We start from the raw sequence: 17,812 nt of genomic DNA on the forward strand, positions 1-17,812 counted from the left end.
AATTCTCTCAGAATATATACATTGAAAGACAATCTAAAAGTTTGTTACCTGCCTGCCCAGAAAGTATATTCACAAAAAAAAAATGTATATTGACTAAAATGTAATAGGCTCATATCCATTAATTTATTTGGGGGACTTTAATCAACAATTTAGGGCTTATGGAGTTACTTTAGAAGTAACAAAAGCCAGAAATTTTCAAATACCTCTCAAAAAGGAGACCCTTAGTCTCTGTAGTGTTAGTTGCTCAGTCGTGTCCAACTCTTTGCAACCCCATGGACCGTAGCCCTGCCAGGCTCCTCCGTCCGTGGGACTCTCCAGGCAAGAATACTGGAGTGGATTACCATTTCCTCTTCTAGAGGATCTTCCCAAACCAGGGATCAAACCCAGGTCTCCCACATTGCAGGCAGACACTTTACCTTCTGAGACACCAGGGAAGCCTGGTGGGTAGATCACAATTCCCTCTAAAGTCTATGACCCGACAGATTAGGTTAGTAATTCTAATTCCCCAAGCAGTTATGGAATGGTCAAAGAGACCAGGAAAGGCTGACTGAGGAAGGAAAGTTTGGTCCACACGCTTCATCCTTAGGCTTTCAATCACTCACACACACAGGCACACTGCAGTTAGTAAAATAAAGCAGAAAACATATATACTGAGAAAGCAGAGAGGCTAGAACTCTGAGTCTCTGATAGGTTAGTAGAAATGGAAATTAGCTCTTTTTTCCTATCAGTTCAGTTCAGTTCAGTTCAGTTCGTGTCCGACTCTTTGCAACCCCATGAATCGCAGCACACCAGGCCTCCCTATCCATCACCAACTCCCGGAGTTCACTCAGACTCACGTCCATCAAGTCAGTGATGCCATCCAGCCATCTTATCCTCTGTCATTCCCTTCTCCTCCTGCCCCCAATCCCTCCCAGCATCAGAGTCTTTTCCAGCGAGTCAACTCTTCCCATGAGGTGGCCAAAGTACTGGAGTTTCAGCTTTAGCATCATTCCTTCCAAAGAAATCCCAGGGCTGATCTCCTTCAGAATGGACTGGTTGGATCTCCTTGCAGTCCAAGGGACTCTCAAGAGCCTTCTCCAACACCACAGTTCAAAAGCATCAATTCTTCGGCGCTCAGCCTTCTTCACAGTCCAACTCTCACATCCATACATGACCACAGGAAAAACCATAGCCTTGACTAGACGAACCTTAATCAGCAAAGTAATGTCTCTGCTTTTGAATATACTATCTAGGCTGGTCATAACTTTTCTTCCAAGGAGTAAGCATCTTTTAATTTCATGGCTGCAATCACCATCCGCAGTGATTTTGGAGCCCAAAAAAATAAAGTGTGACACTGTTTCCATTGTTTCTCCATCTATTTCCCATGGAGTGATGGGACCGGATGCCATGATCTTCGTTTTCTGAATGTTGAGCTTTAAGCCAACTTTTTCACTCTCCTCTTTTACTTTCATCAAGAGGCTTTTGAGTTCCTCTTCACTTTCTGCCATAAGGGTGGTGTCATCTGCGTATCTGAGGTTATTGATATTTCTCCCGGCAATCTTGATTCCAGCTTGTGTTTCTTCCAGTCCAGCGTTTCTCATGAATCATTAAGGAAGTGCAAATCAAAACCATAATGAGATACCACCTCACATTCATTAGGATGGCTACTATTAAATACACACACACAAACAGACACAAGTATACCTCAGAAATATTGCATGTTCACCACAATAAAACAAGTCACAAATTTTTTTATTTTCCAGTGCACATAAAAGTGATTTTATATTATACTATTATCTATTAAGTATGCAATAGCATTATGTTTATATATACAAATTTATATGCACCTGAAACTAACACAACTGTATACCTGAAACTAACACAACATTGTAGATTAACTATATTTCAATTTTTAAAAATCATAGTTTTTAAAAAAATGACCATTACATGAACACTGGAGTTTTGATCTGACTGAAGATCAATTCCCTGGGTTGAAAATAAAAAATAAGAAAATATTAAGATATCCCCTGTAGAAAAAAGTTACAAATTAAACCACTTAAAGCAATAACTTTCCAGTAGAAAAGCCCTAAGGAGATGATGTGGAGCCCAGGAGAACGGGGCCCAGCCAGACCCAAGGTAATTACTGCACATTTGTCTTTAACAATGTCCACTGGGTACTGCTATCTGGAGGCCAAGAGTAGCTCAGCAAATAATCTGAGTGTGAGGTCCACACATCTCTTTGAAGCCCAAGAATCAGGGAATGAAGCCTCCTTGCTCACTGTGCCTTCCAGGCACAGATGTACTCCTCACCCTGCTTTCCATGGGGCTCAGGGTTGTGTCTCTGGCTTTAGGTTGCTTCTGAGTTGTCTGTCCCTCCTTAAGGAAAAGAAGCAAGTCAGGAAGAGGCATATTCCTCGGGTTGGGTTGGCAGAAATCAGAACAACTGGACAGGTCAGTGCCAATGTGGGCACAAGAGGAGACACTCCTCTCTCAATGCTCCAAAATGTATAAGCCCAAAGACATCTCCTACACTTCTCAAAGATAAGCAGTACAGGAGACCTGCAGGATGCCTTGGAAACTATCTAGGAATCCAACCCCATCACTTTACAGGGAAGCAATCAGAGTACAGAATTTCTAAAACCACACAGGATTCGATTCCTAGACAACCTCACTCAGCCTCTGCTCTGATTCCCGATTGTGGAGGCCTGTCTATTAATTCCATCTGTTTCTAAAGCTTATCCTTGACAGAGACATCTGAAAACATTTGCTGGCGTTAAGACAGGCTCAGGAGCAGAGCAGGTGTCTGCCCACAATGATCTATTTCACATCACACTGAATGTAGGCAACTTAGCAGGGAAGAAACTAGTAGAAATTAAACCTCAAACCATTCCTATAGCCCTCTAAATTAACATCTTATTTTTGCTGGCAGATGTACAAATATTCTGACATAGACATTATCTGTATGTACATGCTAGCTTATGTTCTGCTTTCAAAGTCTGTATAGACAAACGATATCCAGAAATGAACACATGCTCCCACTTTTAATATCTGTATAATATTCCACTGCATTGACAAATCATAACTGCAAAGCTATTCTCTTATTGGGCATTTGATTGTCTTAACCTCTTTTTTAAACACAGGAATGTTTCAACAAATATCTGAACAAATTACCTTCTTTTTCCATAGGATTTGTTTCCTGCTATATAGTTCCAAACGTAGAATGCCTATGTTTACTACATTTACTTAGTTTGTGTAAACCTCTATAAGTCAGATAACAGTACTAATCTATAGTTTGGGGTAGAATTTAAAAGCTAAAATTTAAGTAGTTAGTACAGTGCCTGCTCTGTAGTATATATTTATTATTAATTTATTACTACTAATAATATATCTATATACTTACTTGGAAAGCATGATCACTTAAATATACCTAAACTTTTCAATTAAAATCTATTTGTATCATATATATATCTTTACTTTATCCATTACAACTTTCTTTGAGCAAATATTTTATTTTTCAAGTTAAATTAAAAACCCAAAATATCAATTTTATCATTGGTGGGAATGAAATCACCTTTTTCATTGTGTTTTTTTGTGCGTATGGTTTATTTTTAGCAATGACTTAAGACTTTAGTTATGAGATATTATGCAAAAAAGTTATGATTTTATCTCTTTTTCTTCTAGAATAACCAATACCAGCATTTCTAGTGAAATATTACATAAGGAATGATAACAGAGAACATTCATATCTTGTTCCTTTGAGGGAAAAGGTTTGTCTTCCATAAATAAGATGTTGAACAGACAGTTTACATATTAAGACAAACACTCTTAATGTTTTCAGAGTTTTAATCTATAAAGCAATGATAAGTTTATCTAGATACTTTATCCAAGTCTAATTACATTATTTTGATATTTGGTTCATGATGAATTAGGTTAATGGATTTCCTTGAGTTTAACAGTTAACTCAATGTGTCATTTTCTTAATTCTCAGATATTTTATTTGGGGTACTTATATCTATATCTATGAACAAAAAATTAAGGATTTCTCTGTAGCTCAAATGGTTAAGAATCTGCCTGCAATTAAGGAGATCAAGGTTCGATCCCTGGGTCGGCAAGATCCTCTAGAGAAGGGAACGGCAATCCACTCTAGTATTCTTGCCTGGAGAATCCCATGGAAAGAGGAGCCTGGTGAGCTACAGTCCATGGGGTCGCAAAGAGTCGGACACGACTGAGCAACTAACACATGAACAAAATTGGTCTAAAATACTTCTTTCATTGTCATTGTTTAGCTTGAATTTAAAATACTTGCCTCTAAAAGTGAACTGAATAATAATAATAACAATAATAGTAATAGCCAGGTTAACTGCTTACATGTACAATGCACTATTCTCAACAAATAATAGGTATTTTCTCATTTAATCCTCACAATAACCTCTTTTAGCAAATATTTCAGATTATTCACATGCTACAATTTTCTCTACTTTTAAATTTTTTATTACTGAATTAATTATTGGTGCTTAGCAGATTTTGAAGACATTGGAATCAGGTGCCCCCTTAGAAACTATTTAATAACTTTATGTTTCTTTCTCTATTAGTCTCATATTCATGTTCTCTAATTCATTTTGCACCATTGGGGATATTTCAAACATATGTAAGTAGGCATCTGTTGTTTATTTGACAAGATGTATTAGCCCACAGTTGAAAAGGATGTGGCAAGGACTTTGAGTTTTAAATGAGATGAGGAGCCACTGGAGGACTTTGAGCAGAGGAGTAACATCTGACTTACATTTCTTACCATTCACCCTAGATGCCATGTAGAAACAGACTGCTGAGGATCGGACGAGGATAGAAACAGTGAGCCTGGTTAAGAGACTACTGAATAACCTGGATTGAAAAAAAAGACAGTTTGGGCCACAAAGGCAGCAGTGGTCACAGAGAAAAAGTGGTCCCACCTGGTTATAGTTCAAAGGTAGAGATGACAATATACTGGATGAGGACAGTAATTGATTATTTAATAAGAGGAGTTAAGGATGGTACTAAGGTTTTGGCTTGAGCAGGTAGAAGAATAAGATGCGACTGAGGAAGCAGCAGTTTTGAGGAAAAGATCAGCAACATGGTTTTAGACAAGTCAAGTCTGAGACACCTGCCACATCTAAATGTATATGGAATGCAAGAAGCTGAACCTAAGTAAGTTCAAAGTTCAAGAGGAAAATCCCAAACTGGAGAGAAATCTGGCTGGTATGTAAAGCTTTGGGGCTAATGAGACCACGGATTGAAGGAGGCCACCTATAGAATGAGTGTAAACAGAGAAGAGGTGGGGCTTGAGCTGCTGAAGGGATGTCCACACAGCTGGAGGTCAGAAAAGGAGGAGCAAATGAGCAGCCAGTGAGGGAGGAGAGATGCCCAGATGAAACTGCTTCAAAGCCAAGTGAAAAATGTGCTTCCCAAAGGAGGAAGTGACCAACAGTGCCAGCTCCTGCTTGTTGGGTCTCAGGAGATGGAGCCTGAGCACTAACTGCAGACGGAGCAATGGTGGCCTTGACAAGGGACACTTCAGGGATTGGTGGAGAGGCCTGGAACAGGGGCTTTGTGAGAGAACAGGAAGGGGGAAGTGGAGAATGAGTACTGATCACATTCTGAGAACTTCTGTGGAAAAGGATGGATGGACAAATGAGTTGATGGCTGGGGGGGAATGTGAGGTCAAGCGTGGATTTTTCAAACTGGGGGATGTCTGTAGGAACGGTCCAGAAGCAATGAGGGATGGGAGGAATCTTTTCTGTTTTGAGTTAGACTTTTTGAGTTTTGGTATTCTTAAAATGACTCCCCTGGTGGCTCAGTGGTAAAAAACCCACCTGCCAATGCAGGGGATGCGGGTGCAGTCCCTGGGTCGGGAAGATCCCCTGGAGCAGGAAATGGCAACCTACTCCAGTACTCTTGCCTGGAAAAAAATCTCATGGACTGAGGAGTCTAGTGGGCTACAGTCCACAGGGTCACAGGAGAGTCAGACACACTTAGCGACTAAACAGCGAAAACAATTCTTAAAATAGGAGTACTTGGAAAGACTATGTTCCCAACCAGTGGGAAATAGTAACAGGAAAATGTTCTTCTCCCATATCTCTGGGGAAATGGGAGGATGGGAAGGAAAAGACAGGATGGAGACTCCTTGGTTTGGAAAGAATGTTAGTCAAGAAAGGACAGAGCATTGGTCCCTGCGCCACAGCTCCCGTTCACAATGGAGCGTGTCTCAGCATCTCTGTTGCAGCTACAGGAACAAGCCGTCTCTTCCCAGTACAGACAGCCTTCTTTACCATGTCCCTATTCCACCCATCCTGCCCCACACGCCCTTCTCCCGTCCCCAGGCTGGCCACTGCAGGATTCCCTGATCCATTGACAAGAATGCCCCAAGTTTAAGGTTACCTGGTAGCACTTCTTCAGTCTTTTTGAGAAAATCAAAGCACTACTTTGAAATCAAACTGACCTGGAATCAAATCCTGATGTCTTTGGGGAAAATTATTCAAGCCCTCTCAGTCTCAGTTTACTCATCTGTAAAATAAAAATAATAAAGCCTACTTTATATACATTGTGAGCATTAAATACATGCACCTACATACACATGCCTAGCCCTGTATATGAAACACAGTAGGTGCTCAATAAATGTCAGCTCCCTAGTCTAAGGGCTGTCACCCTTCCGTTTGACTAGAAGTTTCTTGGGAGCAAGAACAATGTCCTTCATTGTTTTCTCATCGCTCACATCACCCAGTAAAGAGCTGTTTTAATCAGCACTGGTCAAATGAGAATCTAAACCATATTAAATACATGCTTTCTTTCAGTTTTACTTTTCACTGAACAGATTTTTTTCTCAGCCTCTTAGGCTTCTATCTTATGGCTATCCTTTACCAAAGATTCTTGCCTGTGGGTTGTCAAATACTTGAATCCTCAAAAAAAAAAAAAAAGCATCAGTAAAATATTACTTCCAAAGGAGCCATTTCTTTTCTATACTAAGGCATAGCTCTCAACACAGGCCAAGAGTCTGTGGGCTGGGTCCCGTGCAAGCTGAAATCTCCATCCTCACTGGATGCTGCCCAGTGGAGCGGGGAAGCCCCTTTGCTCCAACAAATTGGTGGCACAGAAAAAGCCTCCCAAGACCATGAGCCCCTTTTCACTCCCTGCCCAGGTCCCAGGTGGGCCATACCCATTCCCATAGCTTTTCCAGACTGATTTCCCCTGTCAGCTATTCATCCCCAAGCAGTGCAGGAACTCCAGTTGCTTCTTTCCCACCCTCCCTCTTTAGGCTGTACCTTCTATAGGACTCAGATCCCAACTATGTCTTGTGAAGCACTGAAAATTAATTTATAACTAATGAAACTTCAGCTATGCTTGCAAAGAACTCCAACTCTGAGTTGCTGCCCTGCTCCCCACTCTGTTGCTTTGGGCAGCATCACACTCACAGTTCCTCCTTGTTATCTGCAGGGCAGCTCTCACTCTCCAGAGGCAAGGCCCTTCCTGGGTCAGCCCTGATGGAAGGGCAGGCTGAGCTGTCCCAGTCAGCAGGCTCTTCTGTCCAACTCCATCCCCAGCATCATCACCAGGACCAAGGTGGCCCAGAGCCAGTGATGAGTGGCAGCCAGGGCACCTGAGTCCTGGGCTCCATGTGGGTGGAGGAGCAAGGGGAGATAAACTTCTGGTGCGGAAGAAGGTTTGTGGGGAAGGGGGATGTTTACAAATATCCTGAAGTTCCATGTATGTGCCATTGCAGTTCTAGAATTCTGTATAGAAAGAGCCTTCAGGTGGCAATCCTATTGGGATTAGGAGGAAATTACATTCCTATAGCTCTTTACTTAATACTGAGACATCATCAGAACAAAGAACTAGAACAAGATGGAAATTTGGGGGGCTAACACACCTAAAGTATCCCCGTTGTTGTTGCCACCACACAAGGCTTCTCCTTGGAGAGATGGCATATGGGGCTTTGTGGGGCTCAGCATCAGTAGCATTCTGGTGGCAAAATAACTAAAACCCTGACTTTGCGATCTGCCGGGGCCATAGGACTTCCTGGTTGAAGCTTCTCCTTTGATAGGTACAGAGCCTTCTTTTGGGTTTCCACCAGATGAACACAAAGATGTGAGCTGAGGGGGTGTATGGGGGACGGAGGGAGACACCACCATCCTCTAAAGCCCATGCCTGGTCTGGATCTCCCAGCAGGACCATGGAGATGGGAAACCACACAAGCGCCTCCCAGTTCATCCTCCTTGGTCTCTCCAGCCAACCTGAGAAGCAGGAGCTGATCTTCGGGCTCTTCCTTCTCATGTACCTGGTTGGGGCAGCTGGGAACCTGCTCATCGTCCTGGCTATTGGCTCGGACTCCCACCTCCACACACCCATGTACTTCTTTCTCAGCAACCTCTCCCTGGTGGATTTCTGCTTCATCTCCGCCACAGTTCCCAAGATGCTTATGAATATCCAGACACAGACCCAGTCCATTTCCTACAGTGGCTGCCTAGCCCAGATCTACTTCTGCATTTTGCTTGCAAACATGGACAACTTCCTCCTGACGGCCATGGCTTATGACCGCTACATGGCGATCTGCCGGCCCCTGCACTACTCCAAGACGATGAGTCTAGCAGCTTGTGCCCTGATGCTTGGGAGCGCCTGGCTCCTTGCCAACCTCCACTCCCTGCTGCACACCCTCCTCATGGCCCGGCTGGACTTCTGTGCCAGCAACGTCATCCCTTACTTCTTCTGTGACCTCGTTCCCCTGCTTCAGCTCTCCTGCTCCAACACCCTGCCCAATCAACTCATGATTCTGCTGGTGGGGGGCCTGATCGTCCTCATCCCCTTCCTCGGCATCCTCATCTCCTACGTCCACATTGTGTCTGCTGTGCTCAAGGTCCCATCTGCCCAGGGAAAACAGAAGGCCTTCTCTACCTGTGGCTCCCACCTTGCTGTGGTCATCCTCTTCTATGGGACAATCACAGGGGTCTACCTGAATCCCTCACCCTCCCATGCAGCTGACAAGGATTCACTGGCTTCAGTAATGTACATGGTGGTCACCCCTCTGCTGAATCCCTTCATCTACTGCCTGAGGAATAAGGAGATGAAAGGAGCTCTGTGGAAACTGGTCAGTGTGAAGGTTGCATTCCATGGGCTGTGATAGCACAGCTCCCTTTCGGGGCCTCTGTGCTGGAAAGAGGATGAACCCCAGGGACAGACTCAACACACAGAAGGTGGGAGAAGCAGATCTCACTGTCCTGTGTTGTCACTGTGGCCAGCAAAGCCTGTCATTGCTCCATAAGTAATCTGCAGGTCCAAAATATCTTGACCCCTGTCCTGACTGCCTAGACTACCAAGAGGGGAATAAACTCTCCCATAAAGACAAAACCACATAAACAGGTATAAAGTAGCTCTACCTGCAGACCTTCTGGAGAGGGTTCATGTGAGAACGGTGAGCTCATAGGAGTCTGGTACCTGTGCTGGTGGGCTTCCCTGGTGGCTCAGGCAGTAAGGAATCTGCCAGTGATGTGGAAAATCCGAGTTCAATCCCTGGGTTGGGAAGATCCCCTGAAGAAGGGAATGGCAACCCACTCCAGTTTTCTTGCCTGGAGAATCTCATAGACAGAAAAGCCTGGAGGGTTACAGTCCATGGGGACACAACTGAGTGACTCACTCACACACACATGACCTGCGCTGACAGCCTGTGCCAAGGAGATGCCCTTTGAGAGCCCCCACACACCCCTACAGAGGCTCAAATCTTTAATTCTCAAGCATCCCAACTTCCAAACTCCTCTGCTGCATCCCCACTTCCCAACAACCACCCCCACACTCTAGGCTGAACCTGGCTTTGGAGACAGGCTTCAGTCTGTCCACTCTTGGCCTAGGTCCTGCTGGCTGGAGCTCCACAGCTCTACCTACTTGTATTGGGAATGCCTAGAGTGACTGTCTCAGCTGAACACCTATGAAGGCCCTATACTGTCCCACTATGTGCTTTCTCATTTCTTAGGAAAGAGAGAAGGCTGGACTTAAGAGTTGGTTCTCTGGGTGTGAAGCATGTAAAAGGAAGGGGCCAAGATAATTCTTCTGAAGATGCTTCTCTACAAGCTGAACTGAACAAAGAGACAAAGGGAAAAGGCCTCATGTAATGAGTTCATGGTTGAAGAAGGTGTACGTGACTTTCTGTCCAGTAGGTAAATATGGTAGGCTGCGATGGGTGTGGCAGAGCTGGGGACAGCATTACACGGAAAGTAATCACAACTGGCATCTGGTCCTGGGCCCTCTGATTACCAGCTATTTGACTCTGGCTCATCTGACAAGCATCATTCCAGCCAACACACCATGTTCTTTTTGTCCCTCCTCATTCTTCTCCATCTGCCATTTGCCCATTTCTATCCATCAAAATTCCAGTTGTCCCTCAAGGCTCAGATAAAATACCATGCCCTAAAAAAAAAAAAAAAAAAAATACCATGCCCTTCATGAAGCCACCTGAAGTCTCCCTGGTCGAAAGGAAATCTTTTTCTCATCTGAAACTCCATATAATTTGAATTCTACTACAGCTTCTTTCATGCTCTGCTTTGCATACTTCAACTTTGCAGGGCTTACCCCAGCTCTACTACAAACAGAATTGTTGGAGTCAAGTCTTTTACTTTCTTAAATCTCAACGTTTTAAATTGACAGCAGATATGCAGAAAGAACACTTATGGCCTTTCTCCCCATGATTTTGCCTTAACCAATACTTTTACATTTCCCCAACCCCAGACAAGGAAAGAGTTAGCAACCTGGTTGGCCAGAGCCCAAGGAGTTCATGGTGCATATTTTACGAGGGGCAGTGTGCCCTTATGGGTCATCATTTAGGGGTGAAGCTTCCTTCCTCCCAGCCTGGCCCCTTGATTAGTCCTCTTCTATCCGTATGTCTGGCTGGAGTCCTCACTTGGGTCCAGTCACCTCTTCCTCCCTCCCTCCCTCCCTCTCCCTGCCCCCAACACCATGACTGAGCACACAGGTCCTTAATTCTGATCTGGGGCTGAGTGGGAAAGCAAGGTAGGCCTAAGCTACTTCCCAGCTCACCTTTAACCAGTGAGCCCATGACAACTTTCACTCAAAGTTGGCTATTGTTCCTTGAACATATTGTTTCCATGGGATCCTGAGCCTCAGGAGTTGGGATGATTGGATTTCAGCTTTCCTGGGTCTCTGATCATAGAACCACAATAGCAGCAACAAAATCTCACTATCACCTTGTGATGTCAAGAAAAGCGACATCAGCATGGAGAAGAGGTCTTCGCATGCATTTGCTATAATGGTGAATAATACAGCAGCTTGGTCTCAAGGTTAAAAAAAAAAGGGGGGGGAACAAGAAAAGGATTTTAAAAGGGGGCAGACGGTGAATACATTTGAAAGACCTTAAACTGACCTTGCTCATCAGTGGGCTGTGAGGATGCTTCCTGCTCTGAGGCCTCTCCTTGTCACCTTGTCAGCCTGGCTCATGTCCTGGCCAGGAGGCTGCTTGCTGAGGGGTAAATGGGAAGGAACAACCTGCACACAGGTCAACTATATGATGTTCAGAAGCTCAGCCACCCTTACAGACTTGGTAGCATAAACTCAATCCTGTGAAGATACCAGAATGTTCATTTTTATTTTTAAAATAAAACGTTTAAGGGGAAAAAAATAGTTCTGTTATCTACATTTTTAAAAGTGTTATGAGGGAAAGTGGAAGCATCTCCGAGAACAATTAGAATAAAAAATATCTCCTACATCACATTTTCCAAGTCATACAACACTCCGTCTGCTCACAGTGGGTGCCTTCCCCACACCAGGGGCCACAGGTACTGCATCTGTTCAACAAAGGTAATTTGAGGTCAAGGGAAATTATGTCCCAGATACCTTATCCCAGAGAGATATCAGCAAACAAAACAAAGTTTCCTCTTTCTTGCAGCAGCTGATGTTCCAGGGATTAGGGAGGCAGAAAAAAAATTAAGAAAAAAAAAAAAAAACATTCAACATGTCAGAGTTGTGAGTGCTACAAGAAAAATAAACCCGGTTCAGGCACCAGACATTGACCAGGAGAGCTCCTGTGACCAGGCTGTGCTTCAGTTACTATTGTTTCATAACCAACAACCCCAACTCAGTGGCTTAAAATAATCATTTATTTGTTCTCTTGTATTTCTGGTGGGGACTGGGCCCTCAGAATAACATACAGATGGGGTTTTGTCAGAGTTCCTGGTGAATCCTCTGCAACACTCAACTCTCCCAGAACCACTACACTGGCTTTGCTGGACTCTCCACACCCAACCCGGCACGTGGTTACCGATGAGCACAAGTATTTTCTGTAGAGCTGCGCTCCCAAGATGCCCTAAGCAAAGTGCTTCACCTGCCTCCCCCATAGTGGGACGTGAAAGTGAAGGAGAGTGATGACAACTGAGAAAACGAGGGAAGCAGCAGCAGGCAGAGAAGCAGATACTAGGTGACTGCACCAACAGAAATGGATGCTTTGAAGAAATCTTTGTGAAGCAATTTTATTAAGCTGGGCATTGTCCTGAGACACAGCAATAAATGAATTTCTGATTCCCTCCTCCCCCACAAAATCTTCTAGTGTGAAATCAGGATGCAACCATCCTTGTTGTTTAAGAGGTTCCTGCGTTATGGCTACCAGCTGAGAGTCATATCAGCACTTCGCTAAGATCATGACTTACTGTTCCTCTGTAGGACCATCTTGTATCTGATTTGGGCTGGCTGGTGGGGGGAAACTCTGGGATTTATTCAAATGTTTCAAAAAGTGCTCTGGTGCAGCCAGTTTCCCACATGATGATGGAGCAAGCACTCTCAAAACAGACATGTGTTAATTACCACCTGAGGAGTCGGGTAAAAGGAAGGTACCAGTGGAAAATTCCTCCATCCCCAAGTACATTTCAAACAAGTTCCCTGGTGTCTTTGATGTCAGGGGTTTTCAGAGGACACTTGGAGAGTCTCTGCTGAAAAGCATTGTTAAACATAAAAAAAAAAAAAGGAGGCATAGTAAAATTTTTCAGTTTATTTGAGCAAAACTCATTCCGCACACAGGAGGCAGGAGCAAGACGTCTACAGAGAAGAGGAGGAAGAGAAGTGAGTAAATTGAGAGTCTGTAGTTTAAGGCTGCCATATACAGAAGTCAAGCTGGCTGTTTGTGACTGGTCATCCTTTTCGATTTTTTTAACCTTGAGGCATTCACAGCCTCAGGTTTGGGTTTGCTCATATAGGCTGCCGAGGCATTAGAATTACCTCTAACTGCCTCCTTGTTTAACTAGTTTAAGAGCATGAAGGATAAAAATCTCTATCCCAAATATCCTAGGATAGCTTTCACCTTGAGCACTGAGTGTGGCAGGAATGTGCCCACCCTTCCATTACTCAAGCTGAAAAAATAGCAAGCTGAGCAAGCTAATCTGATTGACAGCTGAGTGCCACCCAGAGGAACAGTATCCCCTGTGGTACCATGGAAGGCAAGGGATGTTCTAAGACAGTGGACCTGGTCACCTCTAGATCCCCTACATTGAATTTTTTTAATCAGATGCCATTATTCCATGAGAAAGTGATCTAGAGTCAAATACCACATGATCGAGTTACCTGCCCCACTGCTCCGGGAATTTCCTGAAATATAAAGCGCTTCAACATAGAGCTGTGACCAGCACCAGGCGGGATTTACCAGGGATCTACAAAGAACGCGGCCATGAATCGTCTTGTGCATATGTATCTTCTTATTGTTAGAGATGTGTCTTTAGAGTAAATTCACATGCAATTTTGTTAGATATAGCACTGCTAAATTCCCCTCATGTAAAGTTGTACCATTTTGCGTTCTGTCAGAGGTGCCTAAGAATTCCTTTTTCCCCACAAACTCATCAAACACATGTAGTCAGGCTTTTGAAGTATGATCTATAGGATAAGAAATAATATCTCAGTGTAGCTTTACTTGACATTTATTTCATGAGTGAAGGTGAACATCTTTTCATATGTTCAAGAGTCACTTTTATCTTTTTTGTGGATTCAAATTTATTAATTTTTCCATGCAATACCATCTTTATGTGCTAGATTTCCATACAGAGCTGGGTCTGTTTCTGAACCTGTATTCCACTCCACTGGTGTATCTGTGCTACCACCACACTGTTTTAACTCTTGGTTTTTCCATCTCTTATTTTCCATTCTTTTCATCAGCACCTTAGTCCAGGTGGCTGGAATTCCTAAAACTGAAAGCTGGGAAAACCTACAGGGAAGACTGGTTCTCAACAATTAACTGTTCATCGTCCATTCTACTTCTTCCTGTTCAGAGAATCTGCTGATGCCTTCCATGGAAGTCCATGATACATACAGATGATTGAGATCGGGTTTTCTCAAATTTTTCACAGACATGGAGATGGTATAAGACTCAAATAGCTCACAGGAGTGGGACTCAAGAAGGCAAACATAGACTTCTACCATCCCTTTTTCCCAGTCTTTGTCTAAAAGCTCATACACCACCTTCTCAATAAACACATTTTTTAAGTAGGAGGGGGAAATATGAAGCCAGCTCTTGAATCTGCCGTGTTTCCTGGTCTCCGGCCACAGAAACCACGAGCTGTGACTAGCGCACATGGCAGTGAAGGCAGCCCTTTTACTGGCCCCTCTGTGCTCTTCCATCGTCTCAGTCCCTCTGCTTCTCAGGGTGCAACACCAGCATCACCCACCCCTTCCACCCTCACTCTCCTAGCAGTTTAAGTTCCTGGAGACAAACACAAGGAAGATGACAGCCTACCCTCCCCACTTCATAACAAATGTTTACTATAGTTTTTTATTGAAAGGTATCAACCCTGGGAATGGGTTGCACAAGACCAGTCTCTAGAAATATGCCCTTCACTGAGACAATAAAGAAAAAAAAAAAGGCAAGAAAGGGATATGAAATTTTAAGAAGCCCAAGTGAGCTGCTCTGTCTTGTAGAACTAAGTGAACTGGATGTCCCTGCAGATGGCGTGTAGCAGTTACAGATGACTGCCAGGTTGGGGGGCCACCAAGGGGCACCATGCTTCTGTGCTCTTCCTTCCTAAGGCACACTTGAGAAACTTCCAGCCATGAAAAAGGTAGAAATCCAGGGCTTTCATCCATTCAAATATTTATGTCTACTGTGGGCCCTGAAGACTTTATTACGGAGGCAAAAATGTTGGCACTGGCTGCATCATGCTGGCATGGCCCCCAACATGCACCTGCATTCACTGGGGACGGTGAGTCCAGGCCCACCTCACTGCTGTGCGGAGGCTTCACAGCAGGTGCCTGCCCAAAAGGAACCCAAAGCCACCTGCCAGGCTGCCTGTAACAGATCCCAGCACCCACCCTGAGACTCAGCTTCAGTGGCTCTTGGCTCTGCCTGGCAACACTGCACTTAACACACATGACCTCTAGTAGCTCCTTTGTTTTCAAGCTGTTAGGCCAGGGGTCTTTAAGGTCCAGGCCTTAGAAGCCCAGTCTTTTCTTCCAACAGCTAAGCCAACTAATTTGCTCCAGTGCTTACCCTGAACCCTAAGGGCAGAGGTTCTCAGCCAAGATCAATTTTGCCTCCAGGGGACATTTGGGAAGGCCTGGAAACATCTTTAGTTGGCACAACTGTCATCAAATAGACTGAGAACAATGATTTTGCTAAACAGCCTATGACCCACAAAAAACCCAGGGCAGCCTCCAAGACAAAGAAGTGCCTGGCACACTGTGAGAACAGTGCCAAGGTTGAGAAACTCAGGCAAAGTTTACAAGAGCAAGGAGACATGTTTTGACAGCTCCTTTCCCCATCTCAGAAGTGGATCCAGACAACTTGTGTTGCAGGGTGAAGGTGATGGGATGAGAAACAAGCTTATTTTTTAAGAAACAAAAATTCCTACTTCTCCCTAGCACACTTAATCAGCCTGCAGACAACATTTACCCTGGCATATATTTTGAGAAGCATTTTTTGTAAATGCATTAGCTCCCCAGGACAGACCTTAGGCAGAAAGTTATCCGGTCTGTTAACGCCCAGGGAATAAAAAGGGGTTTCTCTTACAAAGGTCATGCCCCTTGGGAGCAGCAGCCTTTCTCACCACCACAGCCGGCATGGCACACACAGCTAGGCCCTGAAAGCACACAGCCTTAGCCCAGCGTGAGGGAACTGCAGACACCCTGTCACACACAGTGAGGGCTAAATATAAAGTGACCAAGTGTCCCTGTTTGCCCTGGAGTCCCAGTTTACACCACTGTCCTGAAATTAACAGCACTTCCCTTTACTCTCAAGGGGGGCTTGAAACAAACAAGATGAACTTGTAATACCCTGTCACATGAGAGCAAAGAAGCCATCAAAGGTGATTAGGGTTATATAGAATCAGAAGCCAATGTGAAGAGGCTCCCACTGGTCAGAACTGAAATTATTTGAGCATCAACAACTGTGATGGATTGGTTTAAATTCAAGAATGCATTTTTTATTAAAAAATAATAACTGACCACTTTCATGGTGATCAGTTTAGAAGAAAAGCCACTAGATCATTATTGTAAAGACGGGTAAATAAGGGAAGGAAGAATCCAGTATTTCCTTTCCTCTGTGAACTGTTATGAGTGCACAGATACAGCTGTGAGGCATCCCAGCTAATAAATGAAGATTCTTTTATAGAATTAGTGAAATAAATGCATTTAGACTCTTCAGTTCAGTTCAGTCACTCAGTCATGTCCAACTCTTTGTGACTCCATGGACTGCAGCATGCCACGCCTCCCTATCCATCACCAACTCCTGGAGTTTACCCAAACTCATGTCCATTGAGTTGGTGATGCCATCCAACCACCTCACCCTCTGTTGTCCCCTTCTCCTCCTGCCTTCAGTATTTCCCAGCATCAGGATCTTTGCAAATGAGTCATCTCTTCGAATCAGGTGCCCAAAGTTTCAACTTCAACATCAGTCCTTCCAATGAATATTCAGGACTGATCTCCTTTAGGACTGACTGGTTGATCTCTTTGCTCTCCAAGGGACTGTTAAGAATCTTCTCCAACACCACAGTTCAAAAGCATCAACTCTTCAGCAATCAGCTTTCTTTATAGTCCAACTCTCACATCCATACAGGACTACTGGAAAAACCACAGCCTTGACTAGACGGACCTTTGTTGGTAATGTCTCTGCTTTTCAATAGGCTGTCTAGGTTGGTCATAACTTTCCTTCCAAGGAGTAAGCATCTTTTAATTTCATGGTTGCAGTCCATGCTTGCTTTTTCCATGATCCAGCGGAGGTTGGCAATTTAATCTGCAGTGATGTTGGAGCTCAGAAAAATAAAGTCAGCCACTGTTTCTCCATCTATTTGCCATGAAGTGATGGAACCGGATGCTTTTAGTTTTCTGAATGTTGAGCTTTAAGCCAACTTTTTTACTCTCCTCTTTCACTTTCATCAAGAGGCTTTTTAGTTCTTCTTCACTTTCTGCCACAAGGGTGGTATCATCTGCATATCTGAGGTTATTGGTATTTCTCCCAGCAATCTTAATTCCAGCTTGTGCTTCCTCCAGCCCAGCATTTCTCACGATGTACTCTGCATATAACTTAAATAAGCAGGGTGACAATATACAGCCTTGACATACTCCTTTTCCTATTTGGAACCAGTCTGTTGTTCCATGTCCAGTTCTAACTGTTGCTTCCTGGCCTGCATATAGGTTTCTCAAGAGGCAGGTCAGGTGGTCTGGTATTCCCATCTGTTGAAGAATTTTCCACAGTTTATTGTGATCCACACAGTCAAAGGCTTTGGCAGTCAATAAAGCAGAAATAGATGTTTTTCTGGAACTCTCTTGCTTCTTCCATGATCCAGTGGATGTTGGCAATTTGATCTCTGGTTCCTCTGCCTTTTCTAAA

The 17,812-nt window shown here is 43.9% G+C and overlaps 1 protein-coding gene across 1 annotated transcript; it reads left to right on the top strand.

The window, feature by feature from the left end:
• LOC102169246 (olfactory receptor 1F12) lies at positions 7,854-9,467 on the top strand. The gene has a single exon (XM_005698088.3). The coding sequence runs from the start codon at positions 8,183-8,185 to the stop codon at positions 9,125-9,127; it is 945 nt and encodes a 314-aa protein (XP_005698145.2). The 5' UTR covers positions 7,854-8,182; the 3' UTR covers positions 9,128-9,467.

This window comes from Capra hircus, chromosome 25, assembly GCF_001704415.2.
Source record: "Capra hircus breed San Clemente chromosome 25, ASM170441v1, whole genome shotgun sequence".
Taxonomy (NCBI): domain Eukaryota; kingdom Metazoa; phylum Chordata; class Mammalia; order Artiodactyla; family Bovidae; genus Capra; species Capra hircus.